Source organism: Scyliorhinus canicula, chromosome 24 (genome assembly GCF_902713615.1).
Source record: "Scyliorhinus canicula chromosome 24, sScyCan1.1, whole genome shotgun sequence".
Lineage (NCBI taxonomy): Eukaryota > Metazoa > Chordata > Chondrichthyes > Carcharhiniformes > Scyliorhinidae > Scyliorhinus > Scyliorhinus canicula.
The window spans coordinates 5,557,869-5,570,305 of NC_052169.1; the positions used below are offsets into that span (position 1 = coordinate 5,557,869).

Genomic DNA, 12,437 nt, shown 5'->3' on the forward strand with positions numbered 1-12,437 from the left:
AGGACAGGTACAGCACGGGGTTAGATACAGAGTAAAGCTCCCTCTACACTGTCCCCATCAAACACTCCCAGGACAGGTACAGCGCGGAGTTAGATACAGAGTAAAGCTCCCTCTACACTGTCCCCATCAAACACTCCCAGGACAGGTACAGCATGGGGTTAGATACAGAGTAAAGCTCCCTCTACACTGTCCCCATCAAACACTCCCAGGACAGGTACAGCACGGGGTTAGATACAGGGTAAAGCTCCCTCAATGATTCTCAGCCCATTCCGAGAGGATCAGTTCTATTACACCAGGTTGCCATTTATCCATTCCCACCCTTGTCCATCTTTTTCCTACCAGTTTGTTTATTTGGTTACTGTATCAGGGGCTGCCTTTTCCCAGCGCACCGAAGCAGCAACACCCCCCCCCCCCCCCCCCCCCACCCCCAAACCCAAAGCTGCCTCTAAAACCTAACTGGGAAAAAATCCTCATAAATATACAGTCAGCAAAGATTCCTACAACATTCCAGAATTCCACGAAGTTTCAGCATTTATAAATCCACAAGTCACTGGTTAAGATTCCGAAACTCCAGATGGGTTTCCTGGCCTCGAGCGTGCTATAATCCGTGGTCTCCCGGTGGGAAGCAGTGTGTGTTGGGATGGCGGGAACTCCGGAGGCTGAACTCTGAGGCTATTCGGCCGGGTCACTTTCAGCATGCACGAGGAGCGTCACCCGCTGAAGGTCAAAGGTTGCCATCGCAGGGCCGTCTGTGAGTGTGAGCGAGCGTGTCTACAAAAGAATCTGTGCACAAATCGTGTCCGTAGGACTTGTCCGAACGACGGCTATAGCGTTCTGATGGCGACTGGGTACAAGAGCGACATATGCTCTGCTCCTTTGATTGGCAGCTTACGGCTGCCGTAATAGTGGATGATTTCAGGAACACTGTCAAAGGGAGGACTGTTCAGACCCAGCACGTATTTACTCTCTTTGGTTCGAGTCAGCTTCATGTGCATGAACCCCTGGTTACTCCTGCAGACAAGAAAATGAAGGGATATTGTTAGAATTAGCAGATTTTACCACCTGCAATAATGCCATCCAGCCCATCACAGGCATGCCAGCCCACCACAAGAGTTATTAACCATGTTTCAATCCCTGGTCCTTGTCCATGGCTGCAGATTTTTATCATTGTATAACACTGGGGTACAGTACTGGTGGGGACGGGTCTGTCACTGTATAACACTGGGGTACAGTACTGGTGGGGACTGGTCTGTCTCTGTATAACACTGGGGTACAGTACTGATGGGGACGGGTCTGTCACTGTATAACACTGGGGTACAGTACTGGTGGGGACGGGTCTGTCACTGTATAACACTGGGGTACAGTACTGGTGGGGACGGGTCTGTCACTGTATAACACTGGGGTACAGTACTGGTGGGGACGGGTCTGTCACTGTATAACACTGGGTACAGTACTGGTGGGGATGGGTCTGTCACTGTATAACACTGGGTACAGTACTGATGGGGACGGGTCTGTCACTGTATAACACTGGGTACAGTACTGATGGGGACGGGTCTGTCACTGTATAACACTGGGTACAGTACTGGTGGGGATGGGTCTGTCACTGTATAACACTGGGGTACAGTACTGGTGGGGACGGGTCTGTCACTGTATAACACTGGGGTACAGTACTGGTTGGGATGGGTCTGTCACTGTATAACACTGAGGTACAGTACTGATGGGGATGGGTCTGTCACTGTATAACACTGGGGTACAGTACTGATGGGAACGGGTCTGTCACTGTATAACACTGGGGTAGAGTACTGATGGGGACGGGTCTGTCACTGTATAACACTGGGGTACAGTACTGGTAGGGACGGGTCTGTCACTGTATAACACTGGGGTACAGTACTGGTGGGGACAGGTCTGTCACTGTATAACACTGGGGTACAGTACTGGTTGGGATGGGTCTGTCACTGTATAACACTGGGGTACAGTACTGGTGGGGATGGGTCTGTCACTGTATAACACTGGGGTACAGTACTGGTGGGGATGGGTCTGTCACTGTATAACACTGGGGTACAGTACTGGTGGGGATGGGTCTGTCACTGTATAACACTGGGGTACAGTATTGGTGGGGACGGGTCTGTCACTGTATAACACTGGGGTAGAGTACTGATGGGGACAGGTCTGTCACTGTATAACACTGGGGTACAGTACTGGTGGGGACAGGTCTGTCACTGTATAACACTGGGGTACAGTACTGATGGGGACAGGTCTGTCGCTGTATAACACTGGGGTACAGTACTGGCGGGGGCGGGTCTGTCACTGTATAACACTGGGGTAGAGTACTGGTGGGGACGGGTCTGTCACTGTATAACACTGGGGTACAGTACTGGGGGGGACGGGTCTGTCACTGTATAACACTGGGGTACAGTACTGGTGGGGACGGGTCTGACACTGTATAACACTGGGTACAGTACTGGTGGGGGTGGGTCTGTCACTGTATAACACTGTTATAACATTGATGTACCATCAATTTACTACAAGATGATGAGAACGAGTGAACATAGGCTTTATTATCCAAGAACTTGCCTGCCTGTGACTGCTGTAACAATGAGCGCTGCCCAGTGAAGTGGTTGAGGCTCCTTCATTAAATGTTTTTAAGGTAAAGATAGATAGTTTTTTGAAGAATAAAGGGATTAAGGGTTATGGTGTTCGGGCCGGAAAGTGGAGCTGAGTCCACAAAAGATCAGCCATGATCTCATTGAATGGCGGAGCAGGCTCGAGGGGCCAGATGGCCGACTCCTGATCCTAGTTCTTATGTTCTTATGTAAACGGGGTGGCCACACGGGGGAAAGTGGTGACAGGGCGGTGAGCCGTCTGACCCCGTGAGCATGGGTCACTGGCAGGGAGAAGTGAGATCCAGGTGGCGGACTGCGTTTCTCCACTGCCCCTTAGGTAAATGAGTAGGTCTCAGAGCCCGAAAAGGGGGTTGTAGGTTATGAGGGTGAGACATTGGGTCCCACGAGAGAGAGACAGAGAGAAGCAGGAAATTCCCGGCCTGGATTTACAGTCTGAGATCAGAGTGACTGAGCAACGCAGCTGTGGCAAGCCTACAGAGCACCAATAAGCATTGTTACCACATCATCCGACCGACCTAGTGTGACTGTCTTTCACAGGAACCAGGCTACAGATGGACGATCAACTGGGGCGCAATTGGTAGACACAATATTCCATTCGTATCTCAGTAGCTCAGGCCTCGTGTGCACCGTGTGTCCTTCTGCTTTGTGCCTGAACTACGAGAAACTAACCCCCACCTCTCATGGTTTTCCTTTATTTTCTATAAGTTTAAAGTACCCAATTATCTTTTTCCAATTAAGGGGAAATTTAGCGCGGCCAATCCACCTTCCCTGCACATCTTTGGGTTGTGGGGGCGAACCCCACGCAGACAGGGGGAGAATGTGCAAACTCCACACAGACAGGAACCCGGGGCTGGGATCGAACCCGGGTCCTCGGCGCTGAGAGACATCAGTGCTAACCACTGCGCCAACATGCCACCCCCACACGGTGGCATTGTTCTTATCACTATGGCTTCACAGCGCCAGGGTTCCAGGTTCGATTCCCGGCTGGGTCACTGTCTGTGTGGAGTCTGCACGTCCTCCCCGTGTCTGCGTGGGTTTCCTCCGGGGGCTCCGGTTTCCTCCCACAAGTCCCGAAAGACGTGCTTGTTAGGTGAATTGGGCATTCTGAATTCTCCCTCTGTGTACCCGAACAGGCGCCGGAATGTGGCGACTAGGGGCTTTTCACAGTAACTTCATTGCAGTGTTAATGTCAGCCTACTTGTGACAATAAAGATTCTGATTATTATGGTTTTCCTCAACCAAAGTCCCCGGAGACTCCTGATTTAAAAGGAGGGCGTGCGATCCTTTCATCATCTTTAGCCGCTCAATTAGATCACCCCCTTAACCTTCCACGCACAAGCGACAATCAGGCGTCTTGGGGTAATTTACTCTCTTAAATATGCCACATAAAGGCAGGCTGCTCTTGTTGTTGTACCTAGGTGCCGCCAATACTCCTAGTCAGACTGTGCCCGTGTGAGGACCACTTCAAATCGCTCCACAACACGTGACTCCCTCTGACCGGATCATAGCTTTAGGAGCCTGTGTGTTGGATGGACGACAGCGGCGTTTGCTCTCAATCGCTCGCTGTCTTTCCCATTTACGTTGTCACTCAGTATTGACCCCGCATTCTTCAGCTGCTTTCTCCGGACGCAGCTAATCTGCTTCTGCAGCAAACACTACACTTCCTTCCCCAGGAACTGACAGTGTCGGGTGTGACAGCTCAGCCAGATTCAAATAACAGGCAGTGCGGGGATTACTGGATCCCCCACTGGCTCACCAACCGAGGGAGGAGGAAAATAACAACACACAAACTTGAGGTGCGGTCACTGTTTTTGTGACAGTGCAGCAGCCACATTGCACAGCAGGACTCCAGGAGTAATCCATGAATGGCCGCTGTACCAGTGCTGATTCAGGGAGGAACACTGACCGGAACACCAGGGAGAAGGCTCCTTGCTCTTCTAGAATAGTGCCTGGGGTGCTTTGCATCGACCCAAATTGGCAGTCGCAACCTCGGCTTAAGGTCTCACTCGAAAGGCGGCACCCCCGACTGCGCAGCACCCTCTTGGTGCGGCATTGGAGTGGGGCCAAGCCCAGGCTAACCCTCTGCCAGCTGTCGTCACGGTCGTGGAGATACATGTGACAGCCAATTAGTACACAGCAAGATTCCACGAACAGGATAATGGGCGTGGTTTACCGGCCTCGTCGTGCCGGACTTGGTGTCACGTTGAATCGCGCCAGAGACCCCTGACTGAGGGAAGAATGTTAACCAGGATGAAGGGACATCTCTGTTGTTCCTTTCTGAACGGTGCGGCGGAATGTTTGAAACGCCCTGATGATGCATTAGGCCAAACAAGAACATTGAAACTTCCTCCTTTACAATGTTTTCGCTCTCAAAATTCCCACAGTTTCTAATTCTCTGAACCCTCCTTCCTTGCTCCCTCTCCCCATCCTTTCCCTCTTCACCCTCAGTGTGTTGAAATCCTCATTGTACCACCTCCTTCTTCACTCAGACATTTGTAACCGTGGAGATTTCCAAACGCTCACCGATCACCGTAGCTTTTTGGGGGTTTTTTTTTTGGTGCGTGTTGGAACGATTCAGCCACGTTATAAACACACCTGTCGGGGCGGCACACGGCGCAGTGGTTAGCACTGGGACTGCGGCGTTGAGGACCCGGGTTTGATCCCGGCCCCGGGTCGCTGTCCGTGTGGAGTTTGCACATTCTCCCCGTGTCTGCGTGGGTTTCGCCCCCACAACCCAAAGATGTGCAGGTTAGGTGGATTGGCCACGCTAAATTGCCCCTTAATTGGAAAAAAATAATAATTGGGTACTCTAAATTTATAAAAAATTAAATAAATAAGTAAACACCTGTCTTGGCCACCAGGTCCTGAGGTGGGATTCGAACCTGGCGAATCTAGCTGAGAGGTGGGGCCGCCAACCCACTGTGTCACAAGGCCGAAAATCAATAGGCCCATAAATCTTGCCATTCCACTTCAGACTTGGTACTGTCGAACCCTGACCTCTCTCGCTCTCTGGAGTTGTCAATAAAGAAACTGACAGTAACCCATTCCAATGGATCTAATTATTTCCTTGCTATTTGAACAAGGTTTCAAAAATAATCTTACTCATCTCAGGTGTCAGGATAAAACACGGCTCAGGGTACAGCGTGTTTTTCCGAGGTTGATTAAAGATCCTGTCCAAATAAAATATAATTCACCACACTCTGGAATCTCATTACTGTGATATTTTGTTTAGCGTTTCTGTCTGTTCTGATGGATGCTCCAGTTAGGTCGAGCTCTCGAAAGGCGGCATTTCATGTACTCGAACCAATCTAAATAAATTTAGAGTGTCCAATTATTTTTTTTTCCAATTAAGGGGCAATTTAGCATGGCCAATCCACCTACCCTCTGGATTGTGGAGGGGTGAGACCCACGCAGACACGGGGGGGGGGGGGGGGGGGGGGGGGGGGGGAACGCTTGGCCCTTTACATTCCAATCTGGAAGAGAAAGAGGCAACGAGGAGAATTTCATTCCTTCGCGCAACCTCCTTGTTGGGGTCAGGAATGCGCTGCCCTTTCGGGAGTTTCAACGGGAACTTTCAAAAGAGACACTGGACAAATTCTTCAAAAAAGGGAGCATTTTCAGGCTGGGGGGGGGGGGAAATGATAGTGGGGCTCTCTTTTAAAGGCTCGGTACAGCAGCGATGGGCTGAATGGTTCCCTCTGGGCAGTCAGTTTCGATCACGATAACATATGCTGAAATGCACACACTTCACAGCTGATTGAAATTTACTTCCAACCACATCAATTACGCATCCATTCACTTTCACAGATTGCTTTATTCAAGTTTATCGCACGTTTGCAGAATTATGAGGTTTAATATTCTACAGTAATCAAGAACGATGTAGCTTTCTTCATCTCATTAAAGGTTTATCTTTCCTGAATTTCTCTCCTGTCACTAGAATGGTGACAATTTGGCGATCACTCGCTCCGCAAATCCGAGGTGGTCGGTCAGAGAGAAGTTCCAGATTCAAAGCAGACAAGCCACCAATGCTGTGCCAGCCCAGGATCTCGCTGGCGCACTCTGAATCATGGGTTCAAGCCCCGCCCCTGCCACTTCAGCATGAAACCTAGGTGGCCACTCGCAGTGCAGAACTGAGGGAGGTGCTGCACTGTCAGAGATACCACCTTCCAGGCGCGACGCCAAACCAGTGGGTTCGATTGGTTGACCTGAGCTAACGTTCCTGCCTCAACCTTTTTTAAAATAAATTTAGAGTACCCAATTCATTTTTTCCAATTAAGGGGCAATTTAGCGTGGCCAATCCACCTAACCTGCACATCTTTGGGTTTGGGGGCGAAACCCACGCAGACACGGGGAGAATGTGCAAACTCCACACGGACAGTGACCCAGAGCCGGGATCGAACCTGGGACCTCGGCGGCATGAGGCAGCAGTGCTAACCACTGCGCCACCGTGCTGCCCCTTCCTGCCTCAACTAACACTGACAAACACACACTATTGGCTGGAAAAATACCTGCGTCGAGTAATGAAATTGGTGCAAAATGGCTAACTCTCCAACAGAATCCACACCTTAACCCTAAAAGGTGTATAATCTGGAGAGGAACAGTCCCAGGGGGCAATAGGCGTGTGGGACCCTGAACCTGGGCAGTCTTGTGGATGTGCAACAAGTGTTAGCACCGAGAATATCTCGTCTTTGCTCAAATTCTCTTTAAACATCTGTTCCCCCCCCCCCCATCAACATCTTTCTGGCCCAAGGTCACCTTTGTCGAATTGCGTGTGTGTACACACACACACACACACACACTCATGCTTCCAACATGTAGCAATAGAAAATGCAGCAGTCAAATTGTTTTTCACAGCAAGCTCGCACAAACAGCAAGGAAAGATGTTGATTTGACGGATAGATATCGGCCGGGACGCTGGGGGAAATTCCTCAGTTCACCTTCGGCCAGGGGATCTTTTGCAGCAACTTGATACTGCCTCCATGTTACATGTCTTAAATCTGGCCCTTCTGGCAGTGCAGCACTCCCCCAGTACTGTCAGATGAAAGTGTGACACCGATACTGAGTAAGCCAGGCGACAGAAATATATACCTGGGACAAATAGACCCATCTTTATTCATCTGTAATTTTGAACATAAAGTATCCCGGATGACCATAGGCTGCTTTCCCCTTTGTAGGGGAGAGCTGACTGGTGGTGGTTTAACCTGAGGGTCATTACACCTCAGGCGAGGGGCGAGGTTGAGAAGGCGGAGCCTTCGTGAATAAACTGGTCCGGGAATCTGTAACACGACTTTGCGTTGCAAACTCATTTCGTAATGAAACCTGCAGGATCTTTCCCAATTCATGGTATTATATTGCTCAGATTGGAGACAGGAGCAGACCCACTGACGGAGGCACAATCTCGCGAACGACAGTCACAGGTGTAGACACAGACACTGTGAAGAGTTACTCGGCCTCCGGAGCAGAGCTGGGAAGGGTTCCCTTGCTCAGAGTGACTCGGGAAGTTCCTGTGAGCTCTGTCAGGTCTGACTGAATAAACAAAAGAGGGCGGAATCTCTGGAATCTCCGGCTCTCTGAAGACGCCCCAAAGGCATTCCTGACATTTGGGTAGAGGAAAGCAGACTGTGGGGCAGGAATGTTCAACAAAATGGTTCACATAACCCTTCCAGGAAACGTGTTAGTGTGTGTCTGGCATATGCACATGCGTGTGTGTAGTCTGACTGTATGTGTGCGTGTGATTGAATGCATCTGTGGGAGTCAGTGCATGCGAGTGTGTCAATGGGAAAATGAGTGTTTGTGCGAGTGCGCATGAGTGTGTTCAGTGCAAGTGTATCAGCATGTGCCAGGGTGTGAGTCAGTGTGTGAGCGTGTCATTATGAGTGTATCAGAATGTGAGTGTGTCAATATGAGTGTGTTAGTGTGTGTGTGCCTGAGTGTGTGTCACTATGAGTGCCACAGTGTGTGTGTATCAATATGAGTGTGTCAGTGTGTGTTAGTGTCAATATGTAAGTTGTGTGTATGTAAGTTGTGTGTGTGTGCCAGTGTGTGAGTACATTAGTGTGTCAGTGTGTGTGCCAGTGTGTAAATGTGTGATTGTGTCAGTGTGAGCGTGTGGTGATGGTCACTTCAGTTAACTTTTAAAAAAAATTTAGAGTACCAATTAATTTTTTCCAATTAAGGGGCAATGTAGCGTGGCCAATCCACCTACCCTGCACATCGTTGGGTTGTGGGGGTGAAACCCACGCAGACACGGGGAGAATGTGCAAACTCCACACGGACAGTGACCCAGGTCCGGGATTCGAACCTGGGACCTCAGCGCCGTGAGGCAGCAGTGCTAACCACTGTGCCACCCTGCTGCCTCATTTCAGTTATCTGAGAATATTCAAAAATATTTTCTTCCCCCACTCTCTCCCTTTTTCCAGCTCTGCATTTTTCCATCCACCCTCCCTTAATTATTAAAAATTATTTCAGGAGATGTGGGCATCGTTGGCCAGGCCTGCATTTGTTGCCTCTGATAATAATAATCGCTTGTCACAAGTCGGCATCAATGAAGTTGCCGTGAAAAGCCCCTAGTCGCCACATTCCGGCGCCTGTTCGGGGAGGCCGGTACGGGAATTGAACCCGCCCTGCTGGCCTTGTTCTGTATTACAAGCCAGCTGTTTAACCCACTGTGCTAAACCAGCCCCTAACGGCCCTCAAACTGAGTGGTTTGCGAGACCATTTCAGGGGGCAGTTCAGAGTCAACCACATCGCTGTGGGTCTGGAGTCACATGTAGGCCAGACCAGGTAAGGACGGCAGATTTCCTTCCCTGAAGGACATTAGTGAACCAGATAGGTTTTTACGGCAATCAATGACAGTTTCCTGGTCAACATCACTGAGGCTAACAATTATTTTCCAATATTTATTTCAACTAATTCCATTTTTGAATTAATTGAATTTAAATTCCACCACTGCTGCCGGGGAGGGGGGGGGGTGGGATTTAGTCTTGTGTCCACAGAGCGTTAGACTCTGATTGGCCAGCAGCTCTTGGCAGGCGGACATCTCTCCCTGGGGTCCTTGATCCCAGTGAAGACTTGCCACTGTCCAGTTAGATGCCTGACTGGTACATAATGCCAAAGTCCTTCCCCAAAATGGGCCAATGCCGGTCTCCCTTGGAAGTGGTGTGTTTCAATGCAACATCTGCCTTTCCCTTGGGGGCGAGACCCACGCAGACACGGGGTGCAAACGCCACACGGACAGTGACCCAGAGCCGGGATCGAACCCGGGTCCTCGGCGCCATGAGGCAGCAGTGCTAACCGCCGCGCCACCGTGCCGCCCATTCCGAGAAATCCTGACCCGTGCTCGAACCTTCAACCTTTAGCTTTGCCGTTTGCTGACCCGACGGCAGTCACTGTTCTGGAGGACCAGAGGGTTTACAGTCGGGCGCCTTCACTGGACTGAGTGCGGTCCGGGGGAAGGATAAAGCCACGAGGAAGATGGGAATGGAGGTCGAGTGGCTAATTTACCAGTTTGGGGGCGAAATGATTTTCACGCCAAGCGAAGGAGGAGACTTCCAGGGATCGCCGAGAAAGATCTCAAAGTGCTTCCCAGACAGCGGATTAACGGGGTGGATGTGGGTTTGAGACCAACACGAGGCTGTAATCCAGGCTGACACTCCCACTGAAGTGGTGTTGCACTTGGGGTGTTGGGCGGGTTTCTCCAGCCGTGCCCGCTGGCGGGGTCTTACAGGTCTGCCGAAGGCGTCCGCCCCCCCCCCATCCCGCCTTGGATTCCTCCACAGCGCGGCCGGCGAGCGATGCAATTGGCCATTACCTTCGGAGGGTCTGGAGGATTCCATCAATGGCTAATGGTGAATTGCTGGAAATCCCATTGGGGGGGGGGGGGGGGGGGGGGGAGGTGGGTGTTGGGCGGCAGAGGGGAGGGGGTAAGGAGTGTAAAATCCCGGCCGTTGTCTTTGGAATGAGATGTTGAACTGAGGGTCCTATCTGCCTTCTTGGATGGATCTAGCAGGGCCCACGGCCTGCATTCCAAAGGGGAGCCGGGGTAGCTCTTCCCAATGTCCGGAACCAACATTCCCCTCCTGAGCCAGCACCCAGTATTGATTGGCCGTTTGCCCACACGGCTGTGAGTGGGAGCTTGCAATGCACGGGAAACTGGCTGGGCGGATAACTGCAGTCACTGTAATTGAAGTGCCTTCAGACATTATGCGAATGGAAACCTCTGAGGAGGGGTCCATAACGGAGGAGAATTTGGTGAGACAGAAAGAAGCTGCTTCCGATAATCGCTTCTCCGCATGTTGCCGCCCTCCAGGCAGGGCTCCGGGTCCCAGGCACGGGTGCCGTTTACGTTTCCCCTTGTTCTTGGAATTAAGTCTTTATTTTTGGTGAAGGTTGCTGCATTTCTATGGCTACAATAGATGGACTTGTTTTTATTGATTCCCGACACGCTTTGAAGAATAAAGAAAAAGCCAGTGGGATCAGTAATCTGTGCCGGATTTTGGATCAGTTTATTATCCTCTAATTGACTGTATTTTATACGTGTAAGCTTCTTGCTTCAGGGTTAAGCATATGTGTCTTTCAAACAGGAGACAGAGGGTAAGCTCTGAATTTCAGGCAAGAAGCTAGGAGGGAAAACTGACACATAGGCACATACGGACATGCATGTTCCACAGATACACACACGCACATGTGCACAGACACACAAGCATGTGCCCACAGACACACATGTGCACCCACACACACACACATGCCCACAGACACACACACACACTCCCACAGACACACACATGCCCACAGACACACACACACACACACACACATGCCCACAGACACACACACACATGCCCACAGACACACACACACATGCCCACAGACACACACACACACACACACACGCCCACAGACACACACATGCCCACAGACACACACACACATGCCCACAGACACACACATGCCCACAGACACACACACACATGCCCACAGACACACACATGCCCACAGACACACACACGCCCCACAGACACACACATGCCCACAGACACACACACACATGCCCACAGACACACACACATGCCCACAGACACACACATGCCCACAGACACACACATGCCCACAGACACACACACACATGCCCACAGACACACACATGCCCACAGACACACACACACATGCCCACACACACAAACACGCCCTCAGACACACACACACACACAGACACACACACACATGCCCACAGACACACACACACACACACACACACACATGCCCACAGACACAAACACGCCCTCACACACACACACACATGCCCACACACACATACAGACACAAACACACATGCCTACAGACACACACACACGCCCACAGACACACACATGCCCACAGACACACACATGCCCACACACACACACACACACACATGCCCACAGACACACACATGCCCACAGACACACACATGCCCACAGACACACACACACACACACACAGACACGCACACACACAGACACACACAAACACATGCCCACAGACACACATGTGCACCCACAGACAGACACACACACACATGTGCACCCACAGACACACATACACATGCCCACGGACACACACAGGAACACACACAGTCATAGAGACATATCCACACCGATACAGAGACGCAGAAATACACAAGCCCAAACACACACACTTAAACAGACTCATACAAATAGATATTACATAGAACAGTACAGCACAGAACAGGCCCTTCGGCCCTCGATGTTGTGCCGAGCAATGATCACCCTACTCAAACCCACGTATCCACCCTATACCCGTAACCCAACAACC

At 50.9% G+C, this 12,437-nt stretch overlaps 1 protein-coding gene across 1 annotated transcript in view; it reads right to left on the bottom strand.

The window, feature by feature from the left end:
• Window positions 1–584: 584 nt before the first annotated feature.
• The window catches only part of LOC119956719 (SH2 domain-containing adapter protein F-like), a 114,595-nt gene continuing 102,742 nt past the window's right edge, over window positions 585–12,437 (bottom strand). The window contains exon 6 of the mRNA XM_038784055.1: window positions 585–1,011. Within this exon, the coding sequence (XP_038639983.1) occupies window positions 825–1,011 (187 nt within the window). The 3' untranslated portion in view covers window positions 585–824. The remainder of the gene's footprint in view (window positions 1,012–12,437) is intronic.